Below are 23,419 nucleotides of genomic sequence, written 5' to 3'. Positions count from 1 at the left end.
ATGTCAGTATGTAGTTATTTTACTATGTCAGTATGTAGTTATTTTACTATGTCAGTATGTAGTTATTTTATTATGTCAATATGTAGTTATTTTAGTATGTCAGTATGTAGCTATTTTATTATGTCAATATGTAGTTATTTTACTATGTCAGTATGTAGTTATTTTACTATGTCAGTGTGTAGTTATTTTATTATGTCAATATGTAGTTATTTTACTATGTCAGTATGTAGTTATTTTACTATGTCAGTATGTAGTTATTTTACTATGTCAGTATGTAGTAATTTTACTATGTCAGTATGTAGTTACTTTACTATGTCAGGATGTAGTTATTTCACTATGTCAGTATGTAGTTACTTTACTATGTCAGTATGTAGTTATTTCACTATGTCAGTATGTAGTTATTTTATTATGTCAACATGTAGTTATTTTACTATGTCAGTATGTAGCTATTTTACTATGTTAGTATGTAGTTATTTTATTATGTCAATATGTAGTTATTTTACTATGTCAGTATGTAGTTATTTTACTATGTCAGTATGTAGTTACTTTACTATGTCAGTATGTAGTTATTTTACTATGTCAGTATGTAGTTATTTTACTATGTCAGTATGTAGTTATTTTATTATGTCAATATGTAGTTATTTTACTATGTCAGTATGTAGTTATTTTACTATGTCAGTATGTAGTTACTTTACGATGTCAGTATGTAGTTATTTTACTATGTCAGTATGTAGTTATTTTACTATGTCAGTATGTAGTTATTTCACTATGTCAGTATGTAGTTATTTTATTATGTCAATATGTAGTTATTTTACTATGTCAGTATGTAGTTATTTTACTATGTCAGTATGTAGTTACTTTACTATGCCAGTATGTAGTTATTTTACTATGTCAGTATGTAGTTATTTTACTATGTCAGTATGTAGTTATTTTATTATGTCAATATGTAGTTATTTTACTATGTCAGTATGTAGTTATTTTACTATGTCAGTATGTAGTTATTTTACTATGTCAGTATGTAGTTACTTTACTATGTCAGTATGTAGTTATTTTACTATGTCAGTATGTAGTTATTTTATTATGTCAATATGTAGTTATTTTACTATGTCAGTATGTAGTTATTTTACTATGTCAGTATGTAGTTATTTTATTATGTCAATATGTAGTTATTTTACTATGTCAGTATGTAGTTATTTTACTATGTCAGTATGTAGTTATTTTACTATGTCAGTATGTAGTTATTTTACTATGTCAGTATGTAGTTACTTTACTATGTCAGTATGTAGTTATTTCACTATGTCAGTATGTAGTTACTTTACTATGTCAGTATGTAGTTATTTCACTATGTCAGTGTGTAGTTATTTTATTATGTGAATATGTAGTTATTTTACTATGTCAGTATGTAGTTATTTCACTATGTCAGTATGTAGTTATTTTACCATGTCAGTATGTAGTTACTTTACTATGTCAGTATGTAGTTATTTCACTATGTCAGTATGTAGTTATTTTATTATGTCAATATGTAGTTATTTTACTATGTCAGTATGTAGTTATTTTACTATGTCAGTATGTAGTTACTTTACTATGTCAGTATGTAGTTATTTTACTATGTCAGTATGTAGTTATTTTACTATGTCAGTATGTAGTTATTTTATTATGTCAATATGTAGTTATTTTAGTATGTCAGTATGTAGCTATTTTATTATGTCAATATGTAGTTATTTTACTATGTCAGTATGTAGTTATTTTACTATGTCAGTGTGTAGTTATTTTATTATGTCAATATGTAGTTATTTTACTATGTCAGTATGTAGTTATTTTACTATGTCAGTATGTAGTTATTTTACTATGTCAGTATGTAGTAATTTTACTATGTCAGTATGTAGTTACTTTACTATGTCAGGATGTAGTTATTTCACTATGTCAGTATGTAGTTACTTTACTATGTCAGTATGTAGTTATTTCACTATGTCAGTATGTAGTTATTTTATTATGTCAACATGTAGTTATTTTACTATGTCAGTATGTAGCTATTTTACTATGTCAGTATGTAGTTATTTTATTATGTCAATATGTAGTTATTTTACTATGTCAGTATGTAGTTATTTTACTATGTCAGTATGTAGTTACTTTACTATGTCAGTATGTAGTTATTTTACTATGTCAGTATGTAGTTATTTTACTATGTCAGTATGTAGTTATTTTATTATGTCAATATGTAGTTATTTTACTATGTCAGTATGTAGTTATTTTACTATGTCAGTATGTAGTTACTTTACGATGTCAGTATGTAGTTATTTTACTATGTCAGTATGTAGTTATTTTACTATGTCAGTATGTAGTTATTTCACTATGTCATTATGTAGTTATTTTATTATGTCAATATGTAGTTACTTTACTATGTCAGTATGTAGTTATTTTACTATGTCAGTATGTAGTTATTTTACTATGTCAGTATGTAGTTACTTTACTATGTCAGTATGTAGTTATTTTACTATGTCAGTATGTAGTTATTTTATTATGTCAATATGTAGTTATTTTACTATGTCAGTATGTAGTTATTTTACTATGTCAGTATGTAGTTATTTTACTATGTCAGTATGTAGTTATTTTACTATGTCAGTATGTAGTTACTTTACTATGTCAGTATGTAGTTATTTCACTATGTCAGTATGTAGTTACTTTACTATGTCAGTATGTAGTTATTTCACTATGTCAGTATGTAGTTATTTTATTATGTGAATATGTAGTTATTTTACTATGTCAGTATGTAGTTATTTCACTATGTCAGTATGTAGTTATTTTACCATGTCAGTATGTAGTTACTTTACTATGTCAGTATGTAGTTATTTCACTATGTCAGTATGTAGTTATTTTATTATGTCAACATGTAGTTATTTTACTATGTCAGTATGTAGCTATTTTACTATGTCAGTATGTAGTTATTTTATTATGTCAATATGTAGTTACTTTACTATGTCAGTATGTAGTTATTTTACTATGTCAGTATGTAGTTATTTTACTATGTCAGTATGTAGTTACTTTACTATGTCAGTATGTAGTTATTTTACTATGTCAGTATGTAGTTATTTTATTATGTCAATATGTAGTTATTTTACTATGTCAGTATGTAGTTATTTTACTATGTCAGTATGTAGTTATTTTATTATGTCAATATGTAGTTATTTTACTATGTCAGTATGTAGTTATTTTACTATGTCAGTATGTAGTTATTTTACTATGTCAGTATGTAGTTATTTTACTATGTCAGTATGTAGTTACTTTACTATGTCAGTATGTAGTTATTTCACTATGTCAGTATGTAGTTACTTTACTATGTCAGTATGTAGTTATTTCACTATGTCAGTATGTAGTTATTTTATTATGTCAATATGTAGTTATTTACTATGTCAGTATGTAGTTATTTCACTATGTCAGTATGTAGTTATTTTACCATGTCAGTATGTAGTTACTTTACTATGTCAGTATGTAGTTATTTCACTATGTCAGTATGTAGTTATTTTATTATGTCAATATGTAGTTATTTTACTATGTCAGTATGTAGCTATTTTACTATGTCAGTATGTAGTTATTTTATTATGTCAATATGTAGTTATTTTACTATGTCAGTATGTAGTTATTTTACTATGTCAGTATGTAGTTACTTTACTATGTCAGTATGTAGTTATTTTACTATGTCAGTATGTAGTTATTTTACTATGTCAGTATGTAGTTATTATATTATGTCAATATGTAGTTACTTTACTATGTCAGTATGTAGTTATTTTACTATGTCAGTATGTAGTTATTTTACTATGTCAGTATGTAGTTATTTTATTATGTCAATATGTAGTTATTTTACTATGTCAGTATGTAGCTATTTTACTATGTCAGTATGTAGTTATTTTACTATGTCAGTATGTAGTTATTTTACTATGTCAGTATGTAGTTATTTTACTATGTCAGTATGTAGTTATTTCACTATGTCAGTATGTAGTTATTTTACTATGTCAGTATGTAGTTATTTTACTATGTCAGTATGTAGTTATTTTACTATGTCAGTATGTAGTTATTTTACTATGTCAATATGTAGTTATTTTACTATGTCAGTATGTATTTGTTGTCAATGTTTTGGCGTCAAACTGGTGGCAGTTGTGAAAAAGTCAATAGTTGAAGAGTTTCAGAGGAAATTGAAAGTAATGCCATGGTAGTTAGATGCTTTATTCATGAATTGGGCTATTTTCTTTTGAAGCATATGGTCTATCTACTAGATACTCATGGATGATATTGACACAGATATATAAAATATATCTACATTTAAGTTATTCAAGTATAATTGACCAAAGTTACAATAGGTTGCCATAGATGTTCTGTAAATTACCAAAATTACTGACGATTCCGGTAACTTTGGTAAATCACCAGTAGCTTTGAAACCCTAGTCATGTTATTGTTGTCATTGAGTCTGGGTAAGACATGTTTTTACTGTTGGCAAGACAGGTATTCTTCCTCTGGTATGTGAACAGTTTGTAGTCTGACATAATGTTTCATCTTGTATTAACTTTCAATGTTCATTTTCTCTCCTCATCTCTTTTCTTCTTCCTTTCCTCATCTCTTTCCTCTCCTCATCTCTTACTCTTTCCTCTCCTTATCTCTTTTCTCTGTCCTCTTCTCGCCTCTTTCCTCTCCTCATCTCTTTTCTCTTTCCTCTCCTCATCTCTTTCCTCTTCTCATCTCTTTCCTCTCCTCTCCTCATCTCTTTTCTCTTTCCTCTCCTCATCTCTTTTCTCTTTCCTCTCCTCATCTCTTTCCTCTTTCCTCTCCTCATCTCTTTCCTCTTTCTTCTCCTCATCTCCTTATCCCTTTCCTCTCCTCATCTCTTTCCTCTCCTCATCTCTTTTCTCTTTCCTCTCCTCACCTCTTTCCTCTTTCCTCTCCTCATCTATTTTCTCTCCTCATCTCCTTATCTCTTTCCTCTCCTCATCTCTTTCCTCTTATCTCTTTTCTCTTTCCTCTTCTCCTCACTTCTTTCCTCTTTCCTCCTTCCTCTCCTCTCCTCACCTCTTTTCTCTCCTCATCTCTTTCCTCTCCTCATCTATTTTCTCTCCTCATATCTTTCCTCTACTCATCTCCTCATCTCACTCCTCATCTCTTTTCTCTTTCCTCTCCTCATCTCTTTCCTCTTTTCTCTCCACATCTCTTTTCTCTCCTCATATCTTTCCTCTTTCCTCTACTCATCTCCTCATCTCTCTCCTCATCTCTTTTCTCTTTCCTCTCCTCTCCTCATCTCTTTTCTATCCTCATTTCTTTCCTCTCCTCATCTCTTTCCTCTTTTCTCTCCTCATCTCTTTCCTCTCCTCGTCTCTTTCCTATCCTCATCTCTTTCCTCTCCTCATATCTTTCCTCTTTTCTCTCCTCATCTCTTTCCTCTCCTCGTCTCTTTCCTCTCCTCATCTCTTTTCTCTTTCCTCTCCTCTGCAATCATAAACTCTTGTTATTTTCTCATCGTCTCTACTTACCTCTCCTCTCTTCCGCTCTTATACCCATACCCTCCTTTTTTTCTTCTCTCCCTCCCCTCCTGCCCCTACCTTTTAGGGTGAGCCCATGTTGATCCTGACCCCCACCACTCCTAACAGGGAAGTTATAGATGGAATGAAGCAGGCCACCCCAGGCATACCGGTAAACTGGCCACTATTCTTACTTTCTTCTTGTCTTCTTTTTCATTCTTTCTGTAACTCATATTTTTCCGTGTCACAACCCTTATTTAAAAAGACAAAAAACAGTCTATGGTCAACACAGGGTCTGAGATTTTTCAATGTCGTATCTGTGGGTGTATTCTGCACGGTTAGGTGGAGTTGTGTGAGAGTGTGTGAGAGAGCGTGTGAGAGTGTGTGAGGTGTCATATGTTGGAGGGGAAAGGAATTAATATCACGACAGTTACAGGTAATTAGTGGTTTCTGTGTAGGGTGTGTGCTTCCCTCTAAAACGTACTGTATGTATGGTAATCACTGAATGAAGCAGGTTCGGTCACTATTATCATCATTTAGTTTCTGTAGTACCAATGAGAGAGTTAAAGAGATCACATCCATGATTTTGGTGTGACTCATGAGAACCTGTGCCACATGCAGAGTGAGTAAGCCTACAACACTGACCACATTCTCCAAACCACATTTATATGGTAAGGCTGACTGTGCAGGGAAGATGACTCATCTGCTCAAAGAATGTGTTAGAGCGCCCAGAACAGGTGGCAGTTCCACTGTAAAATGTGCTTTTAGAAATCTAAACATTTGCTTACAAGTCTTGGAGGAGACTTGCATGTTGTAAAGGGTGAAGATTAATTATAGAATACAGTACAGATGTGACTACTAAAGAGCTAAGTATAGGCCACATCTAAGTAGTGTGTACCAGAGATGTATAGAGTGTACTGATATTATGGAGCAAATTAGTAGGTACTAAGATATTGAGTGTATTGGATTGTGTAGGACACAGCGTGCATGGTGAAGTAGGCCCGGTGTACCACATCAGTGAGATTCAGAAGATGGACACCTACTCGTTGAACATCTCATTCCAAAATCATCGGCATTAATATGGATTTGGTCCTGCCATTGCTGCTATAACGGCCTTCACTCTTCTGGGAATGCTTTCCACTAGATGTTGGAACATTGCTGCGGGGACTTGCTTCCATTCAGCCACAAAAGCATTTGTGGGGTCGAGCACTGATGTTGGCCGACTAAGCCTGGCTCGCAGTCGGTGTTCCAATTCCAATTCATCCCAAAAGTGCTCAATGGAGTTGAGGTTAGGGCTCTGTGCAGGCCAGTCAAGTTCTTCCATACCGATCTTGACAAATCATTTCAGTATGGACCTCACTTTGTGCATGGGGGAATTGTCATGTTGAAACAGGAAATGGCCTTCACCAAACTGTTGCCTTGGAAACACAGAATCATCTAGAATGTAATTGTATGCTGTAACTAAGGGGCCTATCCCGAACTTTATAAAAACATCCCCAGACCATTATTCCTCCTCCACCAAACTTTACAGTTGGCACTATGCATGGGCAGGTAGCGTTCTCCTGATAACTTGCCAAACCCAAATTCGTCCACCGGACTGCCAGAAAGTGAAACGTGATTCATCACTCCAGAGAACACATTTCCACTGCTCCAGACTCCAATGGCAGCAAGCTTTACACCACTTCAGCCGACGCTTGGCATTGCGCATGGTGATCTTAGGCTTGTGTGGGCGGCTGCTCAGCCAAGGAAATCTATTTCATGAAGCTCCCGATGAACAGTTATTGTGCTGACATTGCTTCCAGTGGCAGATTGGAACTCGGTAGTGAGTGTTGCAACCAAGGACAGACATCTTTTACGTGCTACGCGCTTCAGCACTCTGCAGTCCCGTTCTGTGAGCTTGTGTGGTCTATCACTTCGCGGCTGAGCCGTTGTTGCTCCTACACTTCAGAATAACAGCACTTACATTTGACCGGGGGAAGCTCTAGCAGGGCAGAAATTTGACAAACTGACTTGTTGGAAAGGTGGCATCCTATGACGGTGCCATGTTGAAAGTCACTGAGCTCTTCAGTAAGGCCATTCTACTGCCAATGTTTGTTTGTGGAGATTGCATGGCTGTGTGCTCGATTTTGTACACCTGTCAGCAACGGGTGTGACTGAAATATCTGAATCCACTCATTTGAAGGGGTGTCCACATATATTTTGTATATATAATGTAACATTAAATGATAGTTTCCTAAGATTGAGGGATTTACTAGCAATATGTATCATATGCTTGCCCATGAAGAATGAGTTGGAGCCAAGTCTCCTATCTGTAAGATAGTGCTACTGTTTGAACAGAACTACCTATTATATGCCTGTCCCTACCTTTCTATCTGCTACAGAAGTAGGATTCTAATTTGAGACAGTTTGCTACAGCAGGAAAATAATTCTGCAGCAACAGGAAATGTGATTTATTATGTGGATTATAATTAATGGACAGTTTTGTAGGGGTTGATAGATTTTCGTAAGGGAAAATCAAGTCTGAAATTTCAAAGTGGAAATTACAAACGTCCGAAGCCTTTTAAATCCTCAAATACACTATAAGTGAAAAGTTCTCCTGCAACAGGGGGATCAAATGAAGATCCTACATCTGTACTACACCACCTCATTTGCCACCGTTAGAGAACTTTTACTCCACATACCTGTATATCATATTATGTGGCTCAGTTGGTACAGTAGAGCATGGCGCTTGCAATGCCAGGGTTGTGGGTTTGATTCCCACGGGGGACCAGCATGGAGAAAAAAAATTATGAAATGTATGAACTCATTAACTGTAAATCGCTCTGGATAAGAGTATCTGCTAAGTGACTAAAATGTAAATATTATTATATTCTTAATTCTGTCACCACCAACAACAAGACTAGTTACTATATCTTCTACCATCTTACTACAACACTTTGATCACAGTCTAAATAACTGTTGTTTATGCTGTGCTTTATTCTTGCTCTCTGATTTGACAGTTTACTCAGAAGACTAATGAGATGACCCAAGAGACCAATGAGATGTACAGAACCACAGGGAGGACCATTGTAAGTGACATCCTTACTGACAATGACAATTTTCAAGCATTGAAGTTTCAGACTTAGGTCCACACAATGCAAACATCAATGCATTGTTTTAAAACTTTTTTTTAAAGTATGTGTTTTTAAATACCTTAAAATACTTTTCCCATTTGGATGCATCTCATCTCTAGTCGATGGAAGTCTCACATCACATCAAACCACTTGGGCAGTGTGAAATACTTGCAGTTCATGCCTGCCCTTGTTCACTGGCTACAGCTCAATCTGAACTGTGGGAAACGTTGTTTCAGGGAGGATATTAGCCTATGTTTTATTTAGCTTGACCCCGTTGGTCTGGTCAATAGCACTGATACACATTGCATTTGACCTGTGTCAACTATTTGTGAGAGACATTTCAAAGAGTGAAGATCTTAAATGCCCTTCCTACCTGTCTCAGTGGTATACTTTCCGTAGTTCTACACTGAGTGGTACTACATCGCAGTGTACATAACAGAATTGAACTCTTCATAATCCTCTGTTATGCTTTCATTTAGCACTTTGTGCATTTTCCTTATTACTATGTCATTATCTAACATGCTCATACCATGTTAGATACTTAACGCAACAAAATAGTGGTGACAACAGTGGTACACAATTCAGTCAGCTGATGGAGTAGGGCATCAGTCTACATTAAAATGTATATAACCTTTCAAGTTTTGATGTCACATGCCTTTCTTGCAAACTATAAACAATGCAGTAATCAATATCGATGTAATACTAAAAATAAAAAAAGTAGAACAAAAACACACAAGAAATAAAAATAAGAAATAAGAAGAACATGAGAAAGTAAGTAAGCATACGAGATACAGGGTCAGCTCCAGTACCATATTTACAATGTGCAGGGATACTGGATCACTAGAAGTAAATATGTACTGTATAGGGGTAAGGTGACTAGGCATCAGGATATATGATAAACAGAGTAGCAGCAGAGTAAATTATGATTGGATATGAGTGGGTGAGTGTAGCGTCAGTATAAATGTATGTGTGTGTGAGCAAACTATGGAGTGAGTGTTTACGTGTGTTGGAGTGTCAGTGTGTGTGACAAGGGTTAACTCAGATAGTGTGTGTAGCCATTTAGTTAGCTACTTTGTTAGCTATTTAGCAGTCTTATGGCTTGGGAATAGAAGATGTTCAGGAGCCTGTTGGTGTCAGACTTGATGCACCAGTACCACTTGCTGTGCGAAAGTAGAGGGAAAAGTCTATGGCTTGGGTGGCTTGAGTCTTCAACGATTTTCCAGGCCTTCCTTTCACACCGCCTGATAGAGGTTCTGGATGGCGGGGAGCTCGGCCCCAATGACCTACTGGGCTGTTCATGCCACCCTCTATAGCGCCATGTGATCGAGGGCGGTGTTATTGCCATACCAGGCAGTCATGCAGCCAGTCAAGGTGTTCTCAATGGTACAGCTGTAGAACTTTTTGAGGATTTGAGGGCCCTTGCCAAACCTTATCAACCTCATGAGGTGGAAGAGGAACTGTCAACATTTTAAGTCCTGAGTGATTTAGACACCCGCTCCACTGCAGCCCTGTTGAAGTGGATGGGGGTGTGCCCCCCGTTTCCTGTTGTCCACGATCAACTCCTTGGTCTTACTGACGCTGAGGGATAGATTGTTGTGCCAGGTCACTGACCTCTTCCCTGTAGGCTGTCTCATCAATGCCGAAGATCAGGCCTACCTACATTGTGTCATCAGCAAACTTGATGATGGTGTTGGAATCATGCATAGCCACCAGTCGTTGATGAACAGGGAGTACAGGAGGGGACTAAGCACACACCCCTGTGGGGCCCCCATGTTGTGGGTCAGCGTGGCAGAGGTAATGTTGCCTACCCTCACCACCTGGGTGTTTAGTCTTGGTTACGAGTTGAGGGGACAATGGCATTGAACACTGAGCTGTAGTCAATGAACAACATTCTCACATAGGTATTCCTTTTATCTATGTGGGTGAGGGCAGTGTGGCGTACAATTGAGATTGTGTCATCTATGGATCTGTTGGTGTACAAATTGGAGTTGATGTGTGCCATAACCAGCCTCTCAAACCACCACATGATTACAAATGGTATGTGAGTGCAACAGGGAGGTAGTCATTGTGGCACGAAGCCTTATAGTTATTGGGAACAGGAGTGATGGTGTTTATCTTAAAACATGTGGAGATTACAGACTGGAACAGGGAGAGGTTGAAAATGACTGTGAATATGCCTGCCAGCTGTTCTGCACATGCTCTGAGAATGCGCCCTGGAATACTGTCGGGCCCCGCGGCCTTGTGAGTGTTGACCTGATTAAAGACTTTAGTCATGTCGACCTCGGAGAGCGATATCACCCAATCATCTGGGTTCGGTGACGGCCCTCACACCCGGCACAATGTTGGTATTGTCGAAGCATACATAAAATGCAATGAGTTTGTCTGATAGAGAGGCAATGTTGGGCAGTTTATGGCTGGGTCTTCCTTTGTAATTCGTAATGGACTGTAGCCACTGCCACATGCGGAGGGCGTCTAAGCATGTGTAATATGATTCCACCTTATTCCTATATTGTCCTTTTGCTCGTTTGATGACTCTGCGGAGGACATAGCAGGACTTTTTGTACTTGTTCCAGTCCTCAGCCGTAGCCTCAGGGTTGGCTGCGAAAGCCCTGTCTGCGGTAGCCCTATCCTTTAGTTTAGCGCCAACCTCAGTGTTATTCCAGGGCTTTTGATTGGGGACGCAGCAAACCTTCACTGTGGGGACAAATTCGCCGATGCATTTCCTAATGCCGTACTTTCTGTTTGAACTTCTGCTTGTAAACAGGAAGCAGGAGTACAGAGTTATGATCTGATTTGCCGAATGGCTGACGAGGGAGGGCCTTGTATGCTTGCTTGTGGGTAAAATAACAGTGGTCAACGACTTTTTCACCCCTAGTGGTGATGGAGACCAAGAACCATGTTTCAGAAATGCAGAGAATATTGCAGTTCGAGAATCACTTTAGAAGCAAATTATTATCAAGTGACATTGGAAAGTACAATGGAGGGAAGAGGTGGCCGGTTTTCCCTTCGCCTTACACGCTTCAGAATCCTTCCTCTCTTGCCTCTGTAATGCCGGCGTTTCTTCTTGTGTATCCCAAAAATTGGGTCGGAATTACAAAAAGAGCTCAGGGCAGATGAGTTGAAGATGAAGGCTGAATTTAGGTAATTAACTGCTGATAAATGTTCTTGTCGGTTGTAAGAAATGATAGAGGATACATTTCATGAAAACAAAGTAAAAATGAATGACAAAAGAATCACAAAATAGTGAAGTTGGGTCAGAGCTTGCAAAACAGCGGCCATCCAGTGCAGTCCCAGCAGCAGCGCCTGTGTCTCAGAACTCAACCTCCATCTCTCCCCAGGTCACCCAGGTGTCCTCGTCAGGAGAGGGAGGGTTCTCAGGAGGGGGAACATTCCAGAGAATGGGCGAGGCCAACGGAACTCTGAGAAGCCAGGGTGGGCGGGGCATGGTGAGTGACATCTCCAGGCAGCCACTAGAGGCAAACATAACCCTCCTTTTATGAATTATTTACCATAGTGCTGTATGATTTGACAGGTGTATAGATACAGGTTATTACAGATTAACTACAGGTTATCAAGGTTTTATACAGTGAAGTGGGTGCATTAATGCAATCGATCCGTTTAATATGAATGTGTATTTTCTAATTGCAGTACCAGACTACAAGCAGGAACAATACCATGAGGGTAAGTGTTGCCGTGCACATCAGGATGTGGTCGACTTGACACCACACCATTGACACACACGACATACACTGTTGTTCCTCCATCAATCATCCATGTTTGTTTTTTGTGTTTTCTCCACTCTCTCCTCAGAGTAACTCTTCGAGGTATTCCCGTTCCTTCGGCTTGCTGTCAAACCAGCACATCTCAGAGCACATAGACCGGGTAAGAGGCCAAAAAAGTGTTAAACAAATTAAAATATATTTAATATTTGAGATTCTTCAAAGTAGCCAACCTTTGTCTTTATGACAGCTTTGCACACTCTTGGCATTCTCTCAACCAGCTTCATGAGGTAGTCAGTCTTGAAGAAATTCCCACATATGCTGAGCACTTGTTGGCTGCTTTTCCTTCACTCTGCGGTCCAACTCATCCCAAACCATCTCAATTGGGTTGAGATCGGGTGATTGTGGGGGCCAGGTCATCTGATGCAGCACTCCGTCACTCTCCTTTTTGGTCAAATAGCCCTTACACAGCCTGGAGGTGTGTTTTGGGTCATTGTCCTGTTGAAAACAAATTATAGTCCCACTAAGTGCAAACCAGATGGGATTGTGCATTGCTGCATAATGCTGTTGCAGTCATGCTGGTTAAATGTGCCTTGAATTCTTAATAAATCACAGACAGTGTCGCCAGCAAAGCACCACCACAACATCACACCTCCTCCTCCATGCTTCACGGTGGGAACCACACATGCAGACATCCTCCGTTCACCTACTCTGCGTCTCACAAAGACACGGCGGTTGGAACCAAAAATCTCAAATTTGGACTCATCAGACCAAAGGACAGATTTCCACCAGTCTAATGTCAATTTCTCATGTTTCTTGGCCTAAGCATGTCTCTTCTTCTTATTGGTGTCCTTTAGAAGTGGTTTCTTTGCAGCAATTCAACCACGAAGGCCTGATTCACGCAGTCTCCTCCGCACAGTTGATGTTGAGATGTGTCTGTTACTTGAACTCCGTGAAGCATTTATTTGGGCTTAAATCTGAGTTGCAGTTAATTGCCGATTTCTGAGGCTGGCAACTTATCCTATGCAGCAGAGGTAACTCTAGGTCTGCCTTTCCTGTGGTGGTCCTCATGAGAGCCAGTTTCATCATAGAGCTTGATGGTTTTTGCGACTGCATTTGATGAAACTTTCAAAGTTCTTGAAATGTTCCGCATTGACTGACCTTCATGTCTTAAAGTAATGATGGACTGTCGTTTCTCTTTGCTTATTTGAGCTGTTCTTGACATAATATGGACTTGGTCTTTTAACAAATAGGGCGATCTTCAGTTTTTATTTTTTTATTTAACTATGCAAGTCAGTTAAGAACACATTTTTATTTACAGTGACGGCCCACCCCGGCCAAACCCTAACGTTGGGTCAATTGTGCTCCGCCCTATGGGCCTCCCAATCACAGCCGGTTGTGATACAGCCTGGAATCGATCCAGGGCCTGGAGTGACGCTTCTAGCACTGAGATGCAGTGCCTTAGACCGTTGCGCTACACTGGAGCCCACTGTATACCACCCCTACCTTGTCACAACACAAATGATTGGCTCAGATGCATTACGAAGGAAAGAAATTCCCCAAATGAACTTTTAACAAGGTACACCTCTTAATTGAAATGCATTCCAGGTGACTACCTCATGAAACTGGTTGAGAGAATTCCAAGAGTTTGCAAAGCTGTCATCAAGGCAGAGGGTGGCTTCTTTGAAGAATCTCAAATATAAAATATATTTTGACTTGGTTAACACTTTTTTGGTTACTACATGATTCCATATGTGTTATGTCATGGTTTTGATGTCATCACTATTATTCTACAATGTAGAAAATAGTAAAAATAAAGAAAAACCCTTGAATGAGTAGGTGTGTCCAAACGTTTGACTGGTACTGTATGTGACATGCAGACATGTGGAAAAGGTTGCATACAGTAAGTAGCCTGTGGTGTTGGAACAGAGAGAGACATTTAGGTAAAGATGTGTGTGATGCACCATGTGGTCTTGAAAACAAGAACAAATGGTGCTAATATTTGTCTTATCATTAATACAAATTCTGTAATGTAAGAAGTATCCCTCTATTGGATCTATTACATATAAATAGCCTACTTGTTTAGTTACTAGTATTGAGAGTTTTATAAGATTTTGTAGAATCTAATTCAAATATGATTTAAGATAACTTTTTTCTAACATTGACACATTGGATCTCCAGAAGCTGCATATGATTGGAGACGAGGTGGACTACCAACCCTACGGGTATGGCTATGAGGGGACAGGCAGCAAGTGCCAGTCACTGGACGAGCTGTCGCTAAACAATCTAGATGACAACCTGGAGTTCCTGGGGGACCTGGGGTCAAAGTTCAACACCTTGGGGGGCATCTGTCAGAAGGACATGCAGGAGAGGAACATCAGGCTGTAGACACGCACACACATAAACACAAACACAAACACACACAACTGGCTGGACTGGGACTGGAGATGGTTCTAACGTAACTGCTCTACGACACTGATAGGGTGAGAGCCATCAGCTGGAGAAGAGGACACAGTTACACCAAACATCGTCCATTGAGATTCTGGATCATGCTTTGTGTCATATATGACAGATGGAAAAAAATACCGACCAAAACCAAGCTGGATTGGCTTTTACCCACACAAGGAGGGACTGGGAGAGACACTTTGATGTTTTGGATGTCTGAAGACACAATGAATCACTGCACTGAATAAACCACATCATGCTCGGATGAATTTATGTTTTGACAGGGCCGGGGTGTGTTTGTATGGTGATTGTTTTGCAGTGGTGTAAAGTAAGTACTTGAGCATAAATACTTTATAGTACTTTACTATTTATATTTTTGACAACTTTTATTTTTACTCTAATACGTTACTAAAGAAAATAACTCATAACTACATTTTGAATGCTTGGCAGGACAGGAACATTTTCCAATTCACACAATTGTCAAGAGAACATCCCTGGTCATCGATAGGGCCTTTAATCTGGCAACCTCACTAAACACAAATGCTTTGTTTGTAAATAATGTCTGAGTGTTGGAGTGTACCCCTGGCTATCCGTACATTTTACTGGGTGACTTTCACGTTTACTTGAGTACTTTTTTATTAAGGTATCTTTACTTTTGTTCAAGTATTACAATTGGGTACTTTTCCACCACTGTTGTTTAGTTGTTTAATGTGTTTTTTTATCATCACGCTTCACAGTACTTTTCAGCAGCAGCTTATCATCTCTTGATCTACGAGCTATGCCAGAATGGGATAACTTCGATGCCAACACTTGAATGGAAACGTCAACATCACCTCTGTGGGAGTTTTACTATTGTGCGAATGATAATTCATAACCTCTCTCTGTTTAGGATAATGATTTACACATGTTGCTTTCAACTAATTTCTTGACCTCGATGCAGTAGAATCCAACACGATATCTGGTAGTATAGAATTGGGACACAGCAGATTCAGGAGAACAATTGATAGCTATTTTGGAATCATCACCTATCTGCAGAAAAGTGACAATGCCTAACCATGGCTAATCTGAGAGCCTGGAACCAGTGTGTGCCCTGCCCTCACCAAACCTTTAAGAGCAATCAAAGCTGAGCTGTTGTGTATCCTAAACATAACGTAAAGGTTCACTGTATAATACTAGACTTGGTTTCCTTCACTTTTGCGCACTGGTCTTTTTTTTCTTCTCTTTGCTTCTCTTTTACTCCCTGCTAACGTCCGCTATGCCACTTTTGTATCAATAGTCAATATATCAAAATGTTTTTGTTTATATTTCAAATTTGATTAAAGTATGCGCGTCATGGAAATGTGTCTCCGTATCTCTCAGCCATACCTCACAACCAACACGATTATGATTCTAAATGGTTTTCAAGGGTTGTCACACTAAACATGACATGAAATCACTTCAATGACATGGATTCCTTGGAACACCCCCTTGTGTTCTCCGTAAAACTGACACACCCACTGTAACAATTCATGTGAATAGGAGAAGGTCATTTTTTGTGTAGTCCTGGCACTAATTTGACCACTCTTTTGCAGGAGATCTTAAAACGTGTAGTGTATTTCAGGTTTAAAAAGGCTTCTGAAGTTCGTAATTTCCACTTGGACATTTCAGACTTGATTTTCTCTTATGAAGAATATATCAACCCCTACAAAAATGGCCATTAATTATAATCCACATAATAATGCACATTTGCTGTTGCTGCAGGATTATTTTCCTGCTATAGCAAACTGGCTCAAATTAAGATCTAAATTTGTACCCATATCTAACCCATTCTAATGATCCCTCAGCAAACTGAGTTTGAATCATGCTGATAGTACATGCTCTGACCCTCCCTTCCTGTTGATGCTACAGACAAAGTTGTAGAACAGGTTCTGTAATACTACAGAATAGAGGAGTGGAGAGACCTAGAGTGTGTAGAGGTGCGGTACAAGACTTGATCCTGTAAAGTTTGTGCCATATAAAAAACAGTATGCACACAACATCAAGCACTAGATAATATTGTCCTCTATGTTGCAGTAGAGCTGCAACTTTATGTAATACATATCCTAAGCAGAGGATCGATAAGGAGCTAACAGTTTGATTTGTTTATAATACATAAGCATTTGCTAGAAAACCAATTTCTATTAGTAACATTATTGCAAGTCCTAATATTTTTTTATACAGTTTCCACCTTCTAAAGTAAATGACATTGGGGCTGAATTGACTTCCCATCACGGATGGACTGGGACAAGAATTCAGCCCTGGCACTTTATCCTATTAGACCGTCCTAGAGACATTAATGACACTCAGGTGTGTCCAATTTATCAACTCAAATCATACTTTTGTAATGAAACAGCAGGGAGCAGGTCTCGAACCCTTGACCTTCGAGCCCGAGGTCCGGCGCGCTATCGACTGTGCCGCAAAAGCATGCTCGAGCGGCAGGGTCGATTTCCGCGCTTATAAACCCAGGGTCGTTACACTTTATTTGCCACATGCACCGAAGACAAGAAGTGTAGACTTTACCATGAAATGCTTACTTACAAGCCCTTAACAAACAAACAGTGCAGTTCAAGAAGAAGAAAATATTTACCAAGTAGGCTAAAATAAAAAGCAATAATAAAAAGTAACACAGTAAGAGTAACAGTAACGAGGCTATATACAGGGGGCACCGGTACCGAGTCAGTGTGCAGGGGTACAGGCTAGTTGAGGTAATCTGTACATGTAGGTGGAAGTGACTATGCATAGGTAACAAACAAACAGCGAGTAGCAGCAGCGTACAAGAGGGGGGGTCAATGTAAATTGTCCCAATTTTTATGAATTGCTCAGCAGTCTAATGTCTTGGGGGTAGAAGCTGTTGAGGAGCCTTTTGGTACTAGACTTGGCGCTCCGGTACCGCTTGCCTTAGGGTAGCAGAGAAAACACTCTATAACTTGGGTGACTGGAGTCTCTGATGGTTTGGAGTTGTGCCTGGCCATGCAGTCGAGGGTGAACAGGAAGTACAGGAGGGGACTGAGCGTGCACCCTTGGGGAGCGCCAGTGTTGATGATGATCAGAGTGGCAGATGTGTTGCAACCTACCCACACCACCTGGAGGCAGCCCGTCAGGAAGTCCAGGATCCAGTTGCAGAGGGAGGTGTTTAGTCCCAGGATCCTTAGCTTAGTGACGAGCTTTGAGGGTACTATGGTGTTGAACGCTGAGCTGTAGTCAATGAATAGCATTCTCACATAAGTGTTCCTTTTGTCCAGGTGGGAAAGGGCAGTGTGGGGTGCAATAGAGATTGCATCATCTGTGTATCTGTTTGGGCAGAATGCAAATTGGAGTGGGTCTAGGGTTTATGGGATAATGGTGTTGATGTGAGCCATTACCAACCTTTCAAAGCACTTCATGGCTATGGACGTGAGTGCTACGGGTCTGTAGTCATTTAGGCAGGTTGCCTTTGTGTTCTTGGTGGTCTGCTTGAAACATGTTGGTACTACAGACTCAATCAGGGACGTGTTGAAAATGTCAGTGAACACATCTGCCAGTTGGTCAGCACATGCCCGGAGCACACGTCCTGGTAATCTGTCTGGCCCCGCATCCTTGTGTATGTTGACCTGCTTAAAGGTCTTACTCATGTCGGCCTCGGAGAGCGTGATCACACAGTCGTCCAGAACAGCTGATGCTCTCATGCATGCCTCAGTGTTGCTTGCCTCGAAGCGAGCATAGAAGTGATTTAGCTCATCTGGTAGGCTCATGTCACTGGGCAGCTCACGGCTGTGCTTCCCTTTGTAGTCTGTAATAGTTTGCAAGCCCTGCCACATAAGACGAGTGTCAGAGCCGGTGTAGTATGATTCGATCTTAGCCCTGCATTTGCCTGTTTGATGGTTCGTCGCAGGGCATAGCAGGATTTCTTGTAAGCTTCCGCGTTAGAGTCCCGCACCTTGAAAGCGGCAGCTCTACCCTTTAGCTCAGTGCGAATGTTGCCTGTAAATCCATGGCTTCTGGTTGGGGTATGTACATACAGTCACTGTGGGGATGACATCCTCAATGCACTTACTGATAAAGCCAGGGACTGATGTGGTGTACTCCTTAATGCCATCGGAAGAATTCCTGAACGTGTTCCAGTCTGTGATAGCAAAACAGTCTTGTAGTTTAGCATCTTATTCATCTGATCACTTTTTTGTAGACCGAGTCACTGGTGCTTCCTGCTTTAATTTTTGCTTGTAAGCAGGAATCAGGAGGATAAAGTTGTGGTTGGATTTACCAAATGGAGTGTGAGGGAGGGCTTTGTACGCGTCTCTGTGTGGAGTACAGGTGATCTAGATATATTTTCCCTCTGGTTGCACATGTTGCTAGAAATTTGGAAGAACTGATTTAAGTTTCCTTGCATTAAAGTCTCCGGCCACTAGGAGTGCCGCCTCTGGGTGAGTGGTTTTCTTGTTTGCTTATTTCCTTATACAGCTGACTGAGTGCGGTCTTAGTGCCAGCATCTATCTGTGGTGGTAAATAAACAGCCACGAAAAGTATAGCTGAAAAGTCTCTAGGCAATTATTGTGGCCTGCAATCTATCACAATATGCTCTACTTCAGGCAAGCAAAATCTAGCGTTGTTGTTGTTTACAAATATGCACAGACCACCCCCCCTTTGCTTACCGGAATGTGCTGTTCTATCTTGCAAGTGCAGCGTATATCCAGCTACAGTGGGGCAAAAAAGTATTTAGTCAGCCACCAATTGTGCAAGTTCTCCCACTTAAAAAGATGAGAGAGGCCTGTAATTTTCATCATAGGTACACTTCAACTATGACAGACAAAATGAGAAAAAAAATCCAGAAAATTACATTGTAGGATTTTTAATGAATTTATTTGCAAATTATGGTGGAAAATAAGTATTTGGTCACCTACAAACAAGCAAGATTTCTGGCTCTCACAGACCTGTAACTTCTTCTTTAAGAGGCTCCTCTGTCCTCCATTCGTTACCTGTATTAATGGCACCTGTTTGAACTTGTTATCAGTATAAAATACACCTGTCCACAACCTCAAACAGTTACACTCCAAACTCCACTATGGCCAAGACCAAAGAGCTGTCAAAGGACACCAGAAACAAAATTGTAGACCTGCACCAGGCTGGGAAGACTGAATCTGCAATAGGTAAGCAGCTTGGTTTGAAGAAATCAACTGTGGGAGCAATTATTAGGAAATGGAAGACATACAAGACTACTGATAAGACCAGTGGTTTGATGTAATTTTATCTGTGGCTAATGTCCTTGACCCTTCTTGGATGGGCACTTCTAATGTAACTCTAGGGCATCACCCAAGGGGCTAGAATGTTTGAGGTCTCCCCTTAGACTTTGCAGTGATGTAGTGTCCCCATGAGGGACAGAATACTGTCACTCATGGGGACACTCCGTATTTTCTGCTGGCTTGCCCCACCACCACAGAAATCACTGAGCTAGGCTGAAACACCTGCATTTTGTAGCTGCCTTATTCAAGAAAACAAAAAAGAGACCATGTTTGTACTTGGTTTTATTAACTCAATTATAAATTTTCTTTTTTACATTGTTTGCAAACTGATATGTGACACGTATTACTACCAAAATAACATGCAAAACAGGCAAGCCCAAAGAATGTTATATTTTTTTTGCAAAAAATGTGGGGGTCCATCACTCTCGTTCTTGGTCAAATAGCCCTTGCACAGCCTGGAGGTGTGTTTTGGGTCATTGTCCTGTTGAAAAACAAATGATAGTCCCACTAAGCACAACCCAAATGGGATGGCATACTGCTCATGTTTCTTGGCCAAAGCAAGTCTCTTCTTCACATTGGTGTCTTTTGGTAGTGGTTCCATTGCAGCCATTCAACCATGAAAGTCTGAATCACGCTGTCTCCTCTGAAGAGTTGATGTTGAGATGTGTCTGTTACTTGAACTCTGAAGTATTTATTTGGGCTGCAAATTCTGAGGTGCAGTTAACTCTAATGTTAACTATAATGAACGCATCCTCCTCCAGAGGTAACTCTGGGTGTTCCGTTCCTGTGGCGGTCCTCATGAGAGCCAGTTTCATCATAGCGCTTGATGGTTTTTGCGACTACACTTGAAGTTCTTGAAATTTTCTGGATTGACTTACCTTCATGTCTTAAAGTAATGATGGACTGTCATTTCTCTTTGCTTATTTGAGCAGTTCTTGCCATAATATGGACTCTGACTTTTAACAAATAGGGTTATCTTCTGTATACCAAACCTACCTTGCCACAACAACTGATTGTCTCAAATGCATTAAGAAATAAATAAATTCCACAAATTAACTTTTAACAAGGCACACCTGCTAATTGAAATGCATTCCAAGTGACTACCTCATTAAGCTGGTTGAGAGAATGCCAAGAGTGTGCAAAGCTGTCATCAAGGCAAAGGGTGGCTACTTTGAAGAATGTCAAATGTAAAATATATTTTGATTTGTTTAACACTTATGGTCACTACATGATTCCATATGTGTTATTTCATAGTTTGTCTTCACTATTCTACAATGTAGAAAATAGTAAAACAATTAAGAAAAACCCTTGAATGAGTAGGTGTGTCCAAACTTTTGACTGGTACTGTAGTTACTGCATGACTGACTAAGGCCTCAGAGAGAGAGAGAGAGTAAAAGAGAGCAAGAGAGAGATAAATACTGAAGCCAGGACACGTCTCTCGAGCTGTGTTTTCACCTCAGGTGGCCTGTATCTGTATTGTACTTAGGGATCAAGCCCACACTCTGTGGCATTGGAGTAACATAATTTCACACATCTGGATACATGATGGGGATGACTACAACTACATGTCTGCTCATGATACTGGTAAGGATTGATGTTTGCTATCGATTATCTGCTGAATAGAGGGATGCAGGGTCAATGGACTGACGGGCAGACAGACACAGTGGTTTATCATGCGCAACTATTAATTTGGACACAGTTTGGGAAGACCATTTGAGATTCCCTCTGGTGACTTGTGGAATAGGAGTTTTATTGTGAGAGGGACCGAACCATCTGTCTTCATTCAGACTAGGATTTAAATTACCAATGGCAGTTGGTGACATTAATGGGTTTTTTTTTATGAGCATGGCCATTTCTATTACAGCATATTGGTAGACTGCCATTCACCCAGCTCAATGTAACATCGATAGGTTTAGTCTACTACATGATACTAATATTTCTCTATACTTATCATGAGGTTGCTAAAACCTAGTCTATGAATGAAAGTTTACAACTTAGGTGAACAGGTCGAGAGGAACATTTTGTAATGAAGGTGGCAGACAGTGACACATCCAATACCGCCTTGCACACTCTTGTCTGCGTCTAGCTGATCTAGGGTGTAATCAGTCCAATAGTTGCAAACAAGAGATTCTATTGGACAAATTCAGGTATGTTAATCCCCAATTCTTTAAGTCTAAGAAACGTTTTCAACAGGATCGGCGGAATTAATACACTCCTGATCACACGCAAACATAGTTCCCTTTCATAGCAGCCACATACAAACAGCATGATAATTTTGCTCGTTGTAGAATTCCTTCTCGCATCTACACGCTTTCCTCTGATCACCTTTTCCCTTTGCTTGTGGACTTCAGTGCACAACATCAGGTGACAGTCACGGTGGAGGATGTCAACGATCCGCCAATCTTCACCCACACCGTCAAAACCTGTTCTTCGGGTGTCCCCATAGGAGAACTCTTTTTGGTTTGAGGTAGAACCGTTTTTGGATTCAGATAGAACCCTTTTGGGTTCCATGTAGAACCATCGGTGGAAAGTTATACCTAGAACCAAATGGGTTCTACCTGTAACCAAAAAGGGTTCTCCTATGGGGACAGCCGAAGAACCCTGTTAGGTTCTTGAAAGCACCTTTTTTAAAGTGTGTACACAATCTGGAATCTCATTCCTCATCCATTATTACATATGGTCTCTTTGACCTTTACACACCACTATTGTAGGTTTCACACACCTCAAGTAGGCCCAAGTCTCATACTATTAGCCTACACTTCATGCAGTCATAAACTAGCTAAACTAATGCTGTTAATGACTCTTTCTTACTACACATCCCTCCAGGATACACAGTGAACCTGGTGAAGGAGAACCCAGGGTACGCAGGTCACTACGACCTGCTGCTCATGGTGTTGGACCAGCAGGGTCAGGGAGCCCTCCACAACCTATCCGTCACCGTGTATGACTGCTCTGGTGGCCAGCTGCAGTCTCGGCAGGGCCTCTGGAACCAAGATTGGAGCGAGGGCTGTAGGGATTGTCATCGGTGTCACGCTGCTACTGCTAAGTAAGTCAATCTTAGGAGTAGGGTGAAGATTCCCCTAGATGTTAATTGTGGGCCAGTTTTGCATTTTACCCACTAATGGTTAAGGTTAGGATTGGGGAGGGGAAGCTGATCCTAGATCTGTGCCTAGGGGAAACTTCACCACTGATCTGAATCTTACACTTGAGAAAGACATACTGGCCTACATCCCCACCTAGTGTTGATTTGGTATAGTTCGTTAGAACTTCAGTGTGTGTGGAGATTTGTATTTATTCAAGTGTGAGTTCCTCCTAGGTTTTCTACTGTTGTCCCTCCTGTTGACCAGTAAAAAAGAACTGAAGCTGATCCCTACAGATGAAAACTCTGAAGAACGTCAGATCAA

The 23,419-nt window shown here is 39.6% G+C and overlaps 1 protein-coding gene across 1 annotated transcript in view; it reads left to right on the top strand.

Moving 5' to 3' along the window:
* Nucleotides 1–16,120, top strand: part of LOC139368784 (cadherin-like protein 26) — a 33,167-nt gene extending 17,047 nt beyond the window's left edge. The window contains exons 14-19 of the mRNA XM_071108122.1: nt 5,593–5,676; nt 8,504–8,572; nt 11,956–12,063; nt 12,266–12,298; nt 12,428–12,499; nt 14,518–16,120. Of these exons, the coding sequence (XP_070964223.1) occupies nt 5,593–5,676; nt 8,504–8,572; nt 11,956–12,063; nt 12,266–12,298; nt 12,428–12,499; nt 14,518–14,724 (573 nt within the window). The 3' untranslated portion in view covers nt 14,725–16,120. The remainder of the gene's footprint in view (nt 1–5,592; nt 5,677–8,503; nt 8,573–11,955; nt 12,064–12,265; nt 12,299–12,427; nt 12,500–14,517) is intronic.
* The last annotated feature ends 7,299 nt before the right edge of the window (nt 16,121–23,419 follow it).

Source organism: Oncorhynchus clarkii, chromosome 16 (assembly GCF_045791955.1).
Source record: "Oncorhynchus clarkii lewisi isolate Uvic-CL-2024 chromosome 16, UVic_Ocla_1.0, whole genome shotgun sequence".
Lineage (NCBI taxonomy): Eukaryota > Metazoa > Chordata > Actinopteri > Salmoniformes > Salmonidae > Oncorhynchus > Oncorhynchus clarkii.
Note: the sequence above shows the minus strand (reverse complement) of the source record. Positions and strands in the feature narration are given on the sequence as shown.